The sequence below is a fragment of the Rana temporaria genome, chromosome 4 (genome assembly GCF_905171775.1).
Source record: "Rana temporaria chromosome 4, aRanTem1.1, whole genome shotgun sequence".
In the NCBI taxonomy this organism is placed as follows: domain Eukaryota; kingdom Metazoa; phylum Chordata; class Amphibia; order Anura; family Ranidae; genus Rana; species Rana temporaria.
The window spans coordinates 86006858-86022850 of NC_053492.1; the positions used below are offsets into that span (position 1 = coordinate 86006858).

At 45.1% G+C, this 15993-nt stretch overlaps 1 protein-coding gene across 1 annotated transcript; it reads left to right on the forward strand.

The window, feature by feature from the left end:
• Positions 1-10747: 10747 nt before the first annotated feature.
• On the forward strand, positions 10748-15636 carry LOC120936346 (ornithine decarboxylase 1-like). The gene is made up of 3 exons (XM_040348603.1): positions 10748-10781; positions 14857-15071; positions 15159-15636. Exons 1-3 carry the CDS (start codon positions 10755-10757, stop codon positions 15280-15282), a joined length of 366 nt encoding a protein of 121 aa, XP_040204537.1. The 5' UTR covers positions 10748-10754; the 3' UTR covers positions 15283-15636.
• The last annotated feature ends 357 nt before the right edge of the window (positions 15637-15993 follow it).

The following is a 15993-nucleotide window of genomic DNA, read 5'->3' on the forward strand; positions in this document are numbered from 1 at the left end:
AAAAAGTCCTGCAAGCAGCTTCTGTGAGGCGCTTTAGGAGCAGTGTATACACTGCTCCTAAAGCGCCCCTGCCCATTGAAATCAATGGGCAGCCCCGCCGAAGCGCCTGCAAAGCGCTACGGCAGCAGCACTTTGCAGGCACTTTTAACCCTTTATTTGCCCGCTAGCGGGGGTTTTAAAGCACCCCGCTAGCGGCCGAAAAACGCCTCTAAAAAGACGATAAAGTGCCGATTTACCGGCGCTTTGGCGATTTAGTGCTGACAGCACCAGTGTGTAAGGGCTCTTAAAGGGGGCTTCCAGATTCTGATAAGCCCCCTGCCCTCAGATTCCCACAACCACCGGCCAGGGTTGAGGGGAAGAGGCCCTTGTCCCTATCAGCATTGGGATAAGGTGCTTTAGGGTAGCTGGGGGGGGGGGGGGCAGGTTATGGCCTAGTATGGTTCAGGAGGGGGGTGCTTGCTCATCCCACCCTTTTCTGGCTGCCAGGATGCATACTTAAACAAGGGTCTGGTATAGATTTTAGGGGGACCATGCTTTATTATTTTTTTTAATTTGGCGTGGGGTTCCCTTAAAATTCCATACCAAACCCGAAAGAGCCTGGTATGGATTGGAGGAGACCCTCATGCTGTTTTTTCCCACCTCAAATTCGTGTTCAAAACTGATCAGATGTGCAATTCAAATGCTTTCCCATAGAAGGACTCTTTTTACATTTACAAATTCCCACTGCTGCTGCACAGCATATATGTAAACTGTCTGCATAAAAAGCCATTTTGATTCACATGTCATGCAAATAGGATGCGGTTCAAAACGCATTCAATTTGCATATATGTGAACAAAGCCTAAGGCCCCGTACACACGATAGAATCCATCCGCGGATAAATCCGTGCAAATGGGTTTCAGCGGATAGATCCTATGGTGTGTACACTCCAGCGGATAATTTTCCGCGGATATTTTTCCGTCGAATCGCTTTTCGGCAGATCAAATATTTGCTGACATGCTTAATAAATATATCCGCTGTGAAGCTATCCGACGGATAGATCCGTTGGTTAGTACACAATATCCGCGGATAAAAATCCCGCGCATGCTCAGACGAAATAAGGGGATGGGAGCACTCGTTCAGGTAAAACTCTCGTTTGTTTGTGATATGGCACATTCGTCCTTTTAAATCTCTATTGTGTTGTTTCTTGCCTCTTTTTTTTCTGCGTTCTCTTGCTAGAATAAACCCGTTCTCTTGCTGATGCTATCTATCCAGATGTTGTAACTTTCTTTTTGTCCTCCACATGTCTATGTTTTTTTGTTTTTTGTTAAATTAACTGTTTTTTTTATTGTGTTTGTTTTTTTTTTTTTGTTCAATTTATGGCACCATTGTTTTTTCTTGCACATTTTTTTTTATATCTTTTTTTTTGTGCAATTTATGGCACCATTGTTTTTTCTTGCACATTTTTTTTTATATTTTTTTTTTTTTGTTCAATTTATGGCACCATTGTCTTTTCTTGCACATTTTTTTTATATCTTTTTTTTGTGCAATTTATGGCACCATTGTTTTTTCTTGCACATTTTTTTTTTATATTTTTTTTTGTGCAATTTATGGCACCATTGTTTTTTCTTGCACATTTTATTTTATATCTTTTTTTTTGTGCAATTTATGGCACCATTGTTTTTTCTTGCACATTTTTTTTATATCTTTTTTTTTGTGCAATTTATGGCACCATTGTTTTTTCTTGCACATTTTTTTTTATATTTTTTTTTGTGCAATTTATGGCACCATTGTTTTTTCTTGCACATTTTATTTTATATCTTTTTTTTTGTGCAATTTATGGCACCATTGTTTTTTCTTGCACATTTTTTTTGATATTTTTTTTTTTTGTGCAATTTATGGCACCATTGTTTTTTCTTGCACATTTTATTTTATATCTTTTTTTTGTGCAATTTATGGCACCATTGTTTTTTCTTGCACATTTTATTTTATATCTTTTTTTTTGTGCAATTTATGGCACCATTGTTTTTTCTTGCACATTTTATTTTATATCTTTTTTTTGTGCAATTTATGGCACCATTGTTTTTTCTTGCACATTTTTTTTTATATTATTTTTTTGTGCAATTTATGGCACCATTGTTTTTTCTTGCACATCTATTTTTTTTTTTTTTTTTTTGGGTGAAGTTATGTCACCATTTTTGTTATGCGTGTGTTTTTCCTTTTTTGTTTTACCAAGTTGGTACACCAAATGTCCCCCCCCCCCCACAAGGAGTTGGTGTCCTTTCTAAATGACACATATTACCAAAAATGTTTCATGCCTAATCAACACAGTCTAAAAACACAATAGACAAGGTATTTCTGAAAATAAAATCACCATTTATTTTAAACCTAATTCACCAAAAAAATAACTAGAAGGGCAGCACTTGATGAGATAGCAACATACATGCAGACTTGTGTTCCAGACTGCACAGGCAACATAGTCAAGGACAAAATGGCAAACCTTGAGGACCGCATACCGACAACTAAACAGAACAACCACAAAAAACAAAAACCAGGAGCAGCAGCAAGTGAGCCAATGGAGCCCAGGCTGTGGTAGTCCAAAAAGATAAAAGTTTTTGGGGGATCAAATGGAAGGCCGGGAATCATCTTCTCTTGTTCCTTGTAACCCTCCTTGCAGCAGATCTTCCACGGATCCGTCCACGGCCCCTTGCAGGTGTGGAGGATGTGGCAGCAGGAGGAGGTAACAGATGTTGGGCAGGATGGGCCGGGTCACTGAGCTCGGTGTCATCGGTCAGCCAGCCCCTCTGCATCCATAAAATCACCTTATTGAAAAGGTTCCTGGCACGCCTCTGATCTTCCTCCCCCCCTTCTGATAGTTTGTGCGCCACATAGGCACTGTAGGCCTCAGTGCGGGTCAGGGGGGCCCTCATTATGGCGCTCGCCTCTCTGATCATCTCTATGGCTCCTATCCTCAACTTCCCTCCTGCGCCTCATTAGGCCTGCTTGCCTGACCTGGGGGGGAGGGACATGCGTGCTCGTGCTAGCCCTGGGCCTGGGGCCCTCCTGACTTGTGCTTGGCCCAGCCTCCTCCTCCTGGCTGCCAATGACCCCTTCCTCCTGGCTGGCATGCATCTCGGCATCAGTAGCCGTCAAATCCTGGCTGGTCACTTCTTCCTGTGGCAAAAAAAGGGACATGTTTTACAATTTTACACCAGCAAATCACACACATTTTCATGCTCTAGACTGGTTTGTTTTATCTTACTTTAATCTTGAATATACTCTCCTTCTGATCCCTGCACTTGTCATCCAGGACCCCTATTTTTATGCCCACGACTTTTCGAGCCCATTTTTTCTTTTGGGATTACAATATCAACTCAATAATTAAACCATAATTAGCAGCAAAAAAATTTGGGGGAAAATACTCTACCTCAGAAGAAGTGGTCAGTCGAACATTTGGATGCCTGCCAGCCAGCCCCTCACTGTTCTCCTCCTGGCTACGGTGATCCGTGGAAGGTCTGCTGCACTGCTGTCTGGAAGGAAGGCTTGACATTGATCGCCGGCCATCCATTTGATCCCCCAAAAACTCCAGCTCCTGGTAGTACCACAGACTGGGCTCCGTGGACTCGCTTGCTGCTGCTCCTGATCGTTGCTCCCGTAGTTGTTTTCTTTTGGTGCGGAATGCGGCCCTCAGGTTGTTCATTTTGTTCTTGACTATGTGGCCTGTGCAGCTGGGAACCCATGTCTGCATATATGTTGCAATCTCACCAAGTGCTGTCCTTCGTCGCGCCCGATTTTTATAGAGGGGGTGTCTGCTATCCCAAAGTAGGGGCGTCTCCCGATACTTTGCAATAAGGCGACTTATAGCTTCTTGGCCCACAATCTGGTCCATTGCTATTTTTAAGGTTTATTTTCAAGACTCAAAATTCACACACTGTTAAAACAAAAATAAATAAGCATTAAAAAATGCACAGCATTCACATTGTAATAATATGTAGCCCCAGATTTATAAAGTACTATGCAAACACAGTGTCTCCTGCAGCTAAAATGCTGGCCAGCTCTGCCCCATTGTTGTGACCAACAATTATTTCACATGCAGACCATTTTGGAATAAAGTTTGCTAAATACGTGTCATCTCTAACCATCCTCCATTTTAGATATTTTGACCATTCCTCAAGGCACTATTTCATGTGTACCTAGCATGCCCCTCATCATTCCTGACATATAAATACACTTCATAATAACCTCTGGCCAACCAACACAGAACAATACTTGCATGATCACAATACACCTGTCAAAAACTACAAATAGGTAGAGCATTCTTCACATCTAGATTTAAGTGATGTGTGAAAGCATTGTGAGAAGTAAATACCGTTTTGGGGACACAAGAAACATAAGTAGCGTTAAAAGGGTGCAAACAACAGACAAAACCCCAATCCCATGGCTCTATAGTTTTTAGGCCTCTGCTGATCCCATGTTCAAAATTTCTTACCTTATTATCTCTAGCTCCTCGTGAAGCCCCTTGAAATAATCTCCGCGTAACGTACGTAACCACGTAGGTTCCCTTTTATACACTCCGCGTATGCGTGACACCCCGCCTTCGTCACCTTTGCCATGCCCCCTAATCAATGTTAACTCCAAAAATATGGCGTTAACTGTGTAACTTCTGTCAAATGTTATAATCATCTCCGCGTAACGTACGTAACCACGTGGCTTCCCTTCTATACACTCCGCGTGTGCGTGACACCCCGCCTTCGTCACCTTTGCCATGCCCCCTAATCAATGTTAACTCAAAAAATATGGCGTGAACTATGTAACTTCTGTGAAACGAGCGAATAATCTCTGCGTAACCTACGTAATCACGTCTTATTCATTCTCTACACTCCGCGTATGCATGAACCGCCGCCCTCGTACCCGCCCATGATGGGACATTTCCTGTTTTCCACGCCCCTAATCTCTGTGGGAAGGAAAGATGGCGATGTCAGGCGAGCATGCACGGAGCTCTCAGGCCACAAGTGAGGGGACAGAGGCAGGAACGTCCCGATCCCGGCCAAAACGGTATAAGGCCACTAATATGGCTTTTGAGGAAATGATTGAGCTTGTGGATATAATGCGGAGGAAGGACTATGATGGCCAATATGGGCCATACAAGACCCCCAACTGCAGAAAGGGGAAAATTATGGAGAAGGTGGCAAGAAGAATGAAGAGAATGTTTGGGATCACCAGGTCAAAGGAGCAGCTACGGAAGCGGTGGTCCGATTTGAAACTGAGGGAGCCACATCAGTACAAGAAAATCAAAAAAATATTAAAGAAAAGTAAGTTATTTATATTAGTTGGGGGGGGGGAACCTTTTAAGATTTTAAGCTTGGTCAGGTACATTTCTACATCTGTCTCCTTGGCCTGGTTGTACATCTGAGCTCATGTTGAAATATATGGTGTTTTGCACAAACATTTTGCTTGGGCAACCACTGTTAATAGGAAACATCATTCACATCAGCTTCTTTCTCCCAAATACGATGTTGGCCAGGAACAAAACACCTGGACATGCCTTTCTGGCCAAAAACATGGTTTGTAAACATTGGGGACAAATAGCAGGTGTTTTCATATCTGTAATCCAGAGCACCTGTGTCTCTACCAAAATATTAGATTAAAATTTGTATGGTCTCTGTGTTAAAATTTTAAGGGGGGGGGACATCCATGTGTGTCACTTTGCTAAAAAGGGACCGAATCAGAGCTTGGCATAGAAGTCATCCAAAAGTTTTGAGTGGGGGGGAGAAGACCCAATTTCGCAAAAAAATAAAGCCTCTTTCTTAATAAAGCAATGTATGCGATTTCTGCTCTACAATATCTGTGTGTTGATGAGTATACCTTTTTTTCTTTGTTTATTTAGGGGAAAGAAGACGCCTGCAGTTTGAGGAGGCTGAGAGGGCCAGACAAGGCCAACATCGAACATCTCGCCATGTGGAGGAGGAGGAGGAGGATGTGGAAGGAAGAGAGGAGGATGTGGAGGAGGAGGACGATGTGCAAGGAAGAGAGGAGGATGTGGAGGAGGAGGACGATGTGCAAGAAAGAGAGGAGGATGTGGAGGAGGAGGAGGAGGATGTGCAAGGAAGAGAGGAGGATGGAGTCATTTTGGATCTTGTACTTCTGGATGAGGAAGGGGAATTTGATGAAGAGGATTTTTGCCATTTAGAAGATGGTGGATTGATGGAAGATGAAGAAGGAGGAGTCGTGGAGGATGAGGGGGAAGTGGTGCAAGAAGGAGGAGTTATTCAAGATGGCGAAGATGTGGAGGTTGGAAGGAGCACAACATCAGGTCAGTGTCACACCAGCTTTATATGGAAAAACAGATGTAGATAGGCTTGCCACCTCATCCCTTTAATCACAAACACATATGGATTACACATGTTCTGTGGCTAGTGTAATGCTGATATGGCACCAGATGAGTTTAATTACCACCTTAATCAGCCACAGAACCTGTTAAATTAATATGTGTTCTGGTTTAAAGGGATGAGGTGGCAACCCTATATAGATGTAGATAGGCTTTTTCTAAAAAAAATTTTTTTGGCTTCATTTTGTAGGGGATGAAGATGTTGTTCATCATTTTTCAGCCGCAAGTGCGGGAATAATTATCCAGCAAGTGATGGAGTGCAGCAGTGAGATGGACAATATGCGACAAAGACTGCTTCTCATGGAACAGAATGTAAAAACCTACTTTTTAGAGTGCTGCACAGAGCTGGAAACTATGCGCCAAAAAATGATAGGTATAGAACAGAACTATAAAAACATCATTGACATGATGGGCCGGGTCAAAGACTGAACACCCCCCCACCCGCCCATCCCCCAACCTGTTTTATTTTGTGACTCAGCAATACGCCAAAATTTGAAGATGCACACACAGTGTGGCAACATGTGGTATCTGCCATCACAGAATATTGATTATCTGTGCTTTGTGGGTACAAACCCCTCCTCGATTCTCAAGTAGTTTTTGAGGAAGGGTTTGCTCCCACAAAACACAGACATTGATCACCCATGATGGCAGATAGCACATGTCGCCATTTTTCTGTCTTTCTATGTTGTAGAACTGACATTTGGCGAATTGCACTGAATGTGTGCATCTTCAAATTTTGGCATGTTCAGGTGTGAACTCACACCATGACTGTGATGTAAAAGTGACACATTTGTCTTTTATATTTGTTTTACATTTTATATGTTATTTTTTTAAAAAAAAAGGCTTAAATCAACAAGCCAGAAAAATCATTCAAAAAAATTAAAAAATATATAAACAACAAAAAATAAAAAATGCAAAAATTGGTAACAACTATAGAACTAAAATGTAACCTATTTTTTCTAGGAAAAAAAAAAAAATATTTAAAATAATTTTAAAATTTAAAAAAAAAATTGGCTACAATAGAAGATTTTTTTGACGAAAACAATAAAAAAATTCTAAGTTTCCCAAAAAAAAATTGGCTGAGAAATATCTAACAAAAATGTTACCAAGATTTGTGCAATAATAAAAAAAAACTAAAATTTTTTTACAGAAAAACAAAAAAAATTTCAAAATATTTGTTACAAAAATTAGCCCAAAAATATTCAATAAAAAAATCAAAAATAATAAGATCCCAAATTTTTTGGGAAAGCAAAAATTCTAAAAAAATGACCAAAAAAATATTTTGTTCAGTTTACATTTGGGAAATATTATATTTGTGTGAAAAATTTTACAATTGTAATACATTGTTGGTGAACACCAAAAATTATTGAGAATAATGATTGTAAAAAAAAAAAAAAAAATTTTTAATAAAAAATATACCTAAAAATAAAAGCCTTGCAAAAAATAAAAGTTGACATGTTTGTTACTAAAAATATTTTGAGTAATCAAGGAAAATGAAAAAGCTCAAAATAAAAAAAGCTTTTCCAAAATCCAATCTATGAGTGGCTTTATTATTTTATATGCTGGATACCCAGTTTGGAGATGAGTGAATAATGTGCAATTGTGTTTATTTACTAAAACCTGAACCCTACATTTGGCACTAGAAGTGCACTATTTTTGGTGCAAACCAGGAAGACAGATAAAAAGAGAAAAAGCAGTAATGACAAACAACTGTATAAAGTCCAATGGTCTAATTATTTATTAGTTCTGTGAATATTCCTTTCTTTTGGGGGCCGAATTAGAAAGAAATATCATCTGGCATAGCAATGGCCCCCCGACCCATGAAGTACTCAACATATTTGTCGCGTACCTCACGAGCAGATTGGGTGCCAATGCCAGCGCGACCAGTGTCCAGCCCAGGGAGAGGATCTGAGAGTAGTCTTGCCTCAGAAACGCTGTCGGGTAGGTACGTCTGGGAATGCCTGCGTAAAAAGTTGTGCAAAATGCAGCAGGCAAATACAATGGTGTTCAATTTATATTCCGCCAGATGTATAGCTGTCAGGAACAGGCGGAACCGGTTGGTGAGAATCCCAAAGGCATTCTCGACTACCCTCCGAGCTCTGGACAACCGATAATTGAACACCCTCCTCTCGTAGGTGAGGGTCCTATGGGGAAAAGGCCGCATTAGGTGAGGTCCAAGTCCGAAAGCTTCGTCCGCTAGGAACACAAACAGAAGTCCTTCAACATTATCTTCATCTGGTGGCAATGCCAGACCACCAGTTTGGAGACGATCGTAGAATTCAGTCCGTGAGAACACTCCCCCATCTGACAGCCGGCCGTTCTTCCCCACGTCCACATAGAGAAACTCATACTGTGCCGACACCACCGCCATCAACACGATACTATGAAAACCCTTGTAGTTAAAATAGTAGGACCCCGAGTGGGGTGGGGGCACAATGCGGACGTGCTTCCCATCTATTGCTCCACCGCAGTTCGGAAAATTACAACGCTGGGCAAATTGGGAAGCCACAGACTGCCATTCCTGTGGTGTGGAGGGTAGCTGTGGGGACAAACAAAAGATAAAATATTAGTAATTTATCAGATAAACATTGCAATCACAATACAAAAACCATCATTGTGCAACTTCAACAACAGGATTCTAATTTCATACAATCATTGTGAAGTGAGTATTTAGTTAAAACAATATAGGCACACTTAATTATCAGACTCCACATCCCTCTGATGATAGAGCAATAAACTAATTTCGGGGGGAGGAGGGTGGGGGGCAGAGCTACAATTGATTAGCCCAAAAAAAAAATTTGGCTAGGTGGGTTTGGGCCTAGGAAAGCATGCTGGACAGGTTTATGGTGGGTAAGGACAAAATATGCAGGTAGGCCCAAAAAATAACATGTAAAGGTTAACAACATGCATGGGGAGAAAAGGGAACATCCCACACACAGCAGATTACAATCTCAGGGTTATTAGGGAAGAAAAAAATATTAGACTTTCGCACACATTTAAAAAAAATACATTGTGATGTTAAAATTAGGGAACTTACCTTAATATACTCCTCCTGCAGAACATGTATGATGGCAGTACACGTCTCCGGTATGATGACCCCAAGCGCCTGGGGAGAGATGCCTGTCGAGAACTTGAGGTCCTGCAGGCTCCTCCCAGTCGCCAGGTACCGCAACGTGGCAATAAGCCTCTGCTCGGCCGTGATGGCTTGGCGCATCACAGTGTCCTGCCTCGTGATATAGGGGGACAGAAGTTCCAGCAGACGGTTGAATACGGGGTCCGTCATGCGGAGAAAATTCCTAAAATCATCAGGATTATTCTCCTGGAGTTCCCTAAGCAGAGGCATATGAGAAAAATGGTCACGCTGGCGCAACCAATTCTTGGTCCAGAAACGCCTCCTCCCAGTGTTCCTGCCCAAACAACTGATTCGCTGAGCCTGTCCATAAGCAAACCCATAAACACCACCAATTCGCGAGAATCGACGATGCTGCTCCATCATGGCTTCAAACCGGCTGGCTGGTCAGTCAAGAACACACTCCAACAGAAAGCACCCCCAAATCCAGCACAACCTGCTAAGCCCGCACGACACACAGATACGAGCGCACAGTACGCTGAAACGTGCTGAAAGCCTGTGCCCGAATGCCAACTGCGAACCCGCAAGCACACGCACTGAACCAAAGAATACCACCTGTCAAAACGCGGAGACTGAAAAGCACGAATCGGCTCTAACCAAACCTTCACTAGCACGCTGTAACACGGAACTAGAAAAGCGGAACAGAGGGCGGCGCCGTTGACTTTGGTCTTCCCCTTTATAGTGACGTCTTACGTGGTTTACGTTGCATACGTTCTGGTTCGCGGGGATTTTTATACGCTAGTGTGTACGTGCCAGCGGACCAACAGATAAATCCGCCGATCCGCTGAAACCGATCCGCGGATAAATTCAAGCGCATGGATTCTATCGTGTGTATGGGGCCTAAGTCTTACTTGCTTTCTACCATGCACTTGTTAACAGATTATTTTTTTTCTTTTTAGATGAAGATGATGCGTCCAAAAAAACAATCATGTACTATGTAAATGATGGAATCCATAGCTCCTTCAACTTAATCTCAAGCCTCGTACACACGGCCGAGGAACTCGACGTGCCAAACACATCGAGTTCCTCGGCCAGTTCAGCACTGAAGCCGCCGAGGAGCTCGGCGGGACGAGAGCTCCCATAGAACAACGAGGAAATAGAGAACATGTTCTCTATTTCCTCGTCGAGCTCCTCGTCGGCTTCCTCGGCTGAAAGTGTACACACGACCAGTTTCCTCGGCAGAATTCAGCCAGAAACTCGGTCGGAAGCTGAATTCTGCCGAGGAAACTGGTCGTGTGTACGGGGCCTCAAGGTTTAGGATGGAAATGTGCATAGTCAGAAAAAAGGTACGCTTAAAGAAGGACAACCCATTCCTCAAAATGGAGATCTAGAAGTTATATTATACTGTTTTCAATAGTTTTTCCCTGAACATTTATGTACTGATTACCAAACATTCTATTTAAAAGCAAACTGTCAGGCTTTAAAGCGGGGGTTCACCCTTAGAGGGCACTTTTCCCCCTTAGATTCCTGCTCGTTATTACTAGGGGAATCGGTTATTTATTTTAAAATATGTGCAGTACTTACCCGTTTACGAGACGCATCCTCTCCGTCGCTTCCGGGTATGGGCTTCGGGAATGGGCGTTCCTTCTTGATTGACAGGTTTCCGAGAGGCTTCCGACGGTCGCATCCATCGCGTCACGATTTTCCGAAAGAAGCCGAACGTCGGTGCGCAGGTGCAGTATAGACCCGCACCGACGTTCGGCTTCTTTCGGCTACGAGTGACGCGATGGATGCGACCGTCGGAAGCCTTTCGGAAGACTGTCAATCAAGAAGGAACGCCCGCTCCCGAAGACCCATACCCGGAAGCGACGGAAGAAGATGCAGCTCGAAAACGGGTAAGTACTGCACATATTTTAATATAAATAGCCGATTCCCCTAGACCGAACGAGCAGGAAGCTAAGGGGAGATTTTTTTATTTTTTTTAAATGGGTGAACTCCCGCTTTAAATATGGGGAGAGTTGGGGATCTGAGCTCACGCTGTTGTCTTACCACATGGTCTCCTATGTTATGAGTGTTTGTGGTCTTAACAGGCAGCAGCTGCTAGGCAGCCTATGACCTATGACTTATGGCTCTTTCACACGTCCGTTCCGTTCGTCCGTTTTTTGGACGTCCGTTAATGGACCGCAATGCTTCCCTATGGGTTAACGTCCGTTAGCGGATGAGCATGCGCTAACGTCCGTTAGCATCCGTCTGCGTTAAGTTCCGTTTTTTTGGACGGAAGAAAACCCTATTTTTCTTCCGTCAAAAAAACGGAACGGACGAAAAACGGATGATCCATTTACCATCCGATCCGCTAACGCCGTGTGCGGCGTTTGGTATGAATCCTGAGGGGCAAGTCCCCGCCGGATTTTAAATAAAAATCCGGCATGGGTTCCCCCCCTCGGGAGCATACCGGGCCCTTAGGTCTGGTATGGGTTGCAAGGAGACCCCCCCTACGCCGAAAAAACGGCGTGGGGGGTCCCCCTACAATCCATACCAGACCCGTATCCAAAGCACGCTACCCGGCCGGCCAGGAAAGGAGTGGGAACGAGCGAGCGAGCGGCCCCCCCTCCTGAGCCGTACCGGGCTGCATGCCCTCAACATGGGGGGGGGTTGGGTGCTCTGGGGCAGGGTGGCGCACTGCGGCCCCCCCCCCACCCCAGAGCACCCTGTCCCCATGTTGATGAGGACAGGGCCCCTTCCCGACAACCCTGGCCGTTGGTTGTCGGGGTATGCGGGCGGGAGGCTTATCGGAATCTGGGAGCCCCCTTTAATAAGGGGGCCCCCAGATACCAGCCCCCCACCCTAAGTGAATGGATATGGGGTACATCGTTCCCCTACCCATTCACCTGGAGGCAAAAAGTTAAAGTTAATAAACACGACACAAGGGTTTTTAAAATAATTTATTAGTCTGCTCCGGAGGCCCCCCCTGTCTTCTTTATTAGCTCTTTCACCAGGGGGGGGCTTCTTCTTTGACGTCTTTGGGTGGGGGCCGCTCTTCTTCGCCGCCGTCTGGTTCCCTTCCACCGCCGGGGGGGGGTCGCTTTTATAAAAGCGCCCCCCCCCGGCGGGTTTCCTCCGACGTCTTCGGCGGGGGATGGTGTGCTTCTTCTTCCGCTATCCGGGGGTCTTCTCCGCTCTCCGGGGGTCTTCTTCTATGTTTGCCGCTCTCCGCTGTTGACTCGGCGCACCCCGGTTCTTCCTCCCGCTGTCCGGTGCCTTCTCCTTCAGCGCTGAACGTCTTCTTCTTCTTCCGTGCTGTGACGTCGTCTTCTTCTTCTTCTTCTCTTCTTCCGATGTTGACACGTCGCCTCTTCTCGCTGCAATGATGGGTGCACGGCTTGCATCTTACTTATATAGGCCTCACAGTCCCATCATGCTCCGGTACCTACCCACGTGGGTAGGTATCACGTGGGTAGGTACCGGAGCATGATGGGACTGTGAGGCCTATATAAGTAAGATGCAAGCCGCGCACCCGTCATTGCAGCGAGAAGAGGCGACGTGTCAACATCGGAAGAAGAGAAGAAGAAGAAGAAGACGACGTCACAGCACGGAAGAAGAAGAAGACGTTCAGCGCTGAAGGAGAAGGCACCGGACAGCGGGAGGAAGAACCGGGGTGCGCCGAGTCAACAGCGGAGAGCGGCAAACATAGAAGAAGACCCCCGGAGAGCGGAGAAGACCCCCGGATAGCGGAAGAAGAAGCACACCACCCCCCGCCGAAGACGTCGGAGGAAACCCGGGGGGGGGGGGGGCGCTTTTATAAAAGCGACCCCCCCCCGGCGGTGGAAGAGAACCAGACGGCGGCCCCCACCCGAAGACGTCAAAGAAGAAGCCCCCCCTGGTGAAAGAGCTAATAAAGAAGACAGGGGGGGCCTCCAGAGCAGACTAATAAATTATTTTAAAAACCCTTGTGTCGTGTTTATTAACTTTAACTTTTTGCCTCCAGGTGAATGGGTAGGGGTACGATACCATATACGATACCCCATATCCATTCACTTAGGGTGGGGGGCCGGTATCTGGGGGCCCCCTTATTAAAGGGGGCTCCCAGATTCCGATAAGCCTCCCGCCCGCATACCCCGACAACCAACGGCCAGGGTTGTCGGGAAGGGGCCCTGTCCTCATCAACATGGGGACAGGGTGCTGTGGGGGGGGGGCGCATGCCCCAGAGCACCCAACCCCCCCATGTTGAGGGCATGCAGCCCGGTACGGCTCAGGAGGGGGGGGGGGGCGCTCGCTCGTCCCCACTCCTTTCCTGGCCGGCCGGGTAGCGTGCTTTGGATACGGGTCTGGTATGGATTGTAGGGGGACCCCTACGCCGTTTTTTCGGCGTAGGGGGGGTCTCCTTACAACCCATACCAGACCTAAGGGCCCGGTATGCTCCTGAGGGGGGAACCCATGCCGGATTTTTATTTAAAATCCGGCGGGGACTTTCCCCTCAGGATTCATACCAAACGCCGCACACGTGTAGAATTGGCGGGAAACCAAGTCGGATCTCCCTGTCGCTTCTATGACGTGCTTGCTGGAATGTGCTTTTACTATTCCAGCGAGTGCGAGATGTCGGCACCCTGTCGCCGAGAATCAGCGCGATGCCGTCGTGCTAAAAACACATTCTTGGCGGCAGGCACTGTATGTAAAAAGCCCCCCCCAAAAAAAACGGATGAAAAAACGGATGGAAAAACTGATGGAAAAACTGATGAAAAACGGACAAAAAACTGACGAAAAACTGATGGAAAAACGGATCAACTGATGAAAAAAAAACTGATCTAAAAAACTGAACTGACGTGTGAAAGAGCCCTTAAGCCTCGTACACACGCTCGGTTTTCTCGGCAAGAAACCGCAAGAAAACGGCTGGCCGAGTAAACCGTGCGTGTGTATGAGGCTTTGAGGTTTCTCATCAAGAAAACTGCCCAGAATCTAGACGAGAAAAATAGAGAACCTGCTCTGTATTTTCCTGCCGAGAAATCCGAGCGTGTGTATACTTGCCTGTCTCCATGCAAACCCACGCATGCTCGAAATGACTTTGATGCATACGCGGTAGCTTCCAAGGCATAGGTAGGGTGAAGCAATATGGCGGCAACGGCATTAAATGTGACGAGCGCATGCTCGTCATAGTCGATGACGTCACCGCGTTCGTGCCATTCAAAAGAACGGAGGTTCTTTTGAATCGTACGTGTGTACACTCGGCCTGCAAGAGATTCTTGCCAGGAATCTCGTCAGGAAAAACAGTGTTTTTTTCCTGACGAGAATCCGGGGCCGTGTGTACAGTTCTTTAGGCTGATGTTCAGTTAAATGTAAAACTAAACATGAGAGAGGAAATACAATTTGGATATTCAGATTCCTGCAAAAGCCCAGGGACCTTTCCTTATTTGTTTTTCATTGCAGAAATCCAAACCAGATGAGAAACTCTACTCTAGCAGCATTTGGGGTCCAACTTGTGATGCGGATGATCGCATTATCGAACGATGTGACCTACCAGAGCTGCAGGAGGGGGACTGGATACTGTTTGAGAACATGGGTGCCTACACCGTGGTTGCATCTTCTACATTCAATGGATTTCAGCGACCAACTCTCCATTATGTCATGTCAAGACCACACTGGTAAGAAAATTCACTCTCCAAAGAGACTATTAAATGAAAGCTGGCAAGGGAAGTATAAATCTAAACATTTATTTTCTATTCTCATAGGCAATTAATGCATACTATCCAAGAACATGGTACTTTTCCTGAGGTGTCGGAGCTGAGTGATGTCCATGTTTCCTGTGTCGCAAAGAATAGAATGGAGCTGAATTCCATTGCTTGTATTGTGTAGTTGTCATTGTCTGGTGTATTTAATGTTAGTAGCACAAACTAATCGATGCTGCTCCAGGTTGGTTCACCATCATATATACCTGACAAACTTTCTTTCAATACAGGTGTCAGCCCACCTCACACAACATCCTGGATTTGATTAAGCACTTACCCTATGTTCACACCAATGCGTTTTTAGTCCATTTAACATGGTTTCCTATGGTACAAGTTCACATCTATGCTTTTTGTGGCCGGTGCATTTTAAGAAAGGTTTGGGGACTTTTTTCCTTGTTTTGCGTGTAAAAGACTTATGCTGCCTACACACGATCGGTTAAACCGATGAGAATGGTCTGATGGACCGTTTTCATCGGTCCTAACCGATCGTGTGTGGGCGCCATCGGTTATATAACCATCGGTTAAAAAAAAGCCAACTTGTTTTAAATTTAACCGCATGCTCAGAATGAAGTCGACGCATGCTTGGGAGCATTGAACTTCGTTTTTTTCAGCAGGTCATTGTGTTTTACGTCACCGCGTTCTGACAGGATCGTTTTTTTAACTGATGGTGTGTAGGCACGACGGACCATCAGTCAGCTTCATCGGTTAACCGATGAAAACGGTCCATCGGTCCGTTCTCATCGGATGGACCGATCGTGTGTACGCGGCATTAGAAGGAACCACACCAGAAATGCAAGTGTTGTGTTTGTGATGCAATTTTTGATGTGTTTTATGGTTT

Bases quoted from the DNA above. Each gene is read 5' to 3' on its own strand.
- LOC120936346 (XM_040348603.1), top strand. From the start codon at position 10,755: ATGGAAATGTGCATAGTCAGAAAAAAG. The intron at 10,782-14,856 runs GTACGCTTAAAG...TTTTCATTGCAG, and splicing joins TGTGCATAGTCAGAAAAAAG to AAATCCAAACCAGATGAGAA. The intron at 15,072-15,158 runs GTAAGAAAATTC...CTATTCTCATAG, and splicing joins GTCATGTCAAGACCACACTG to GCAATTAATGCATACTATCC.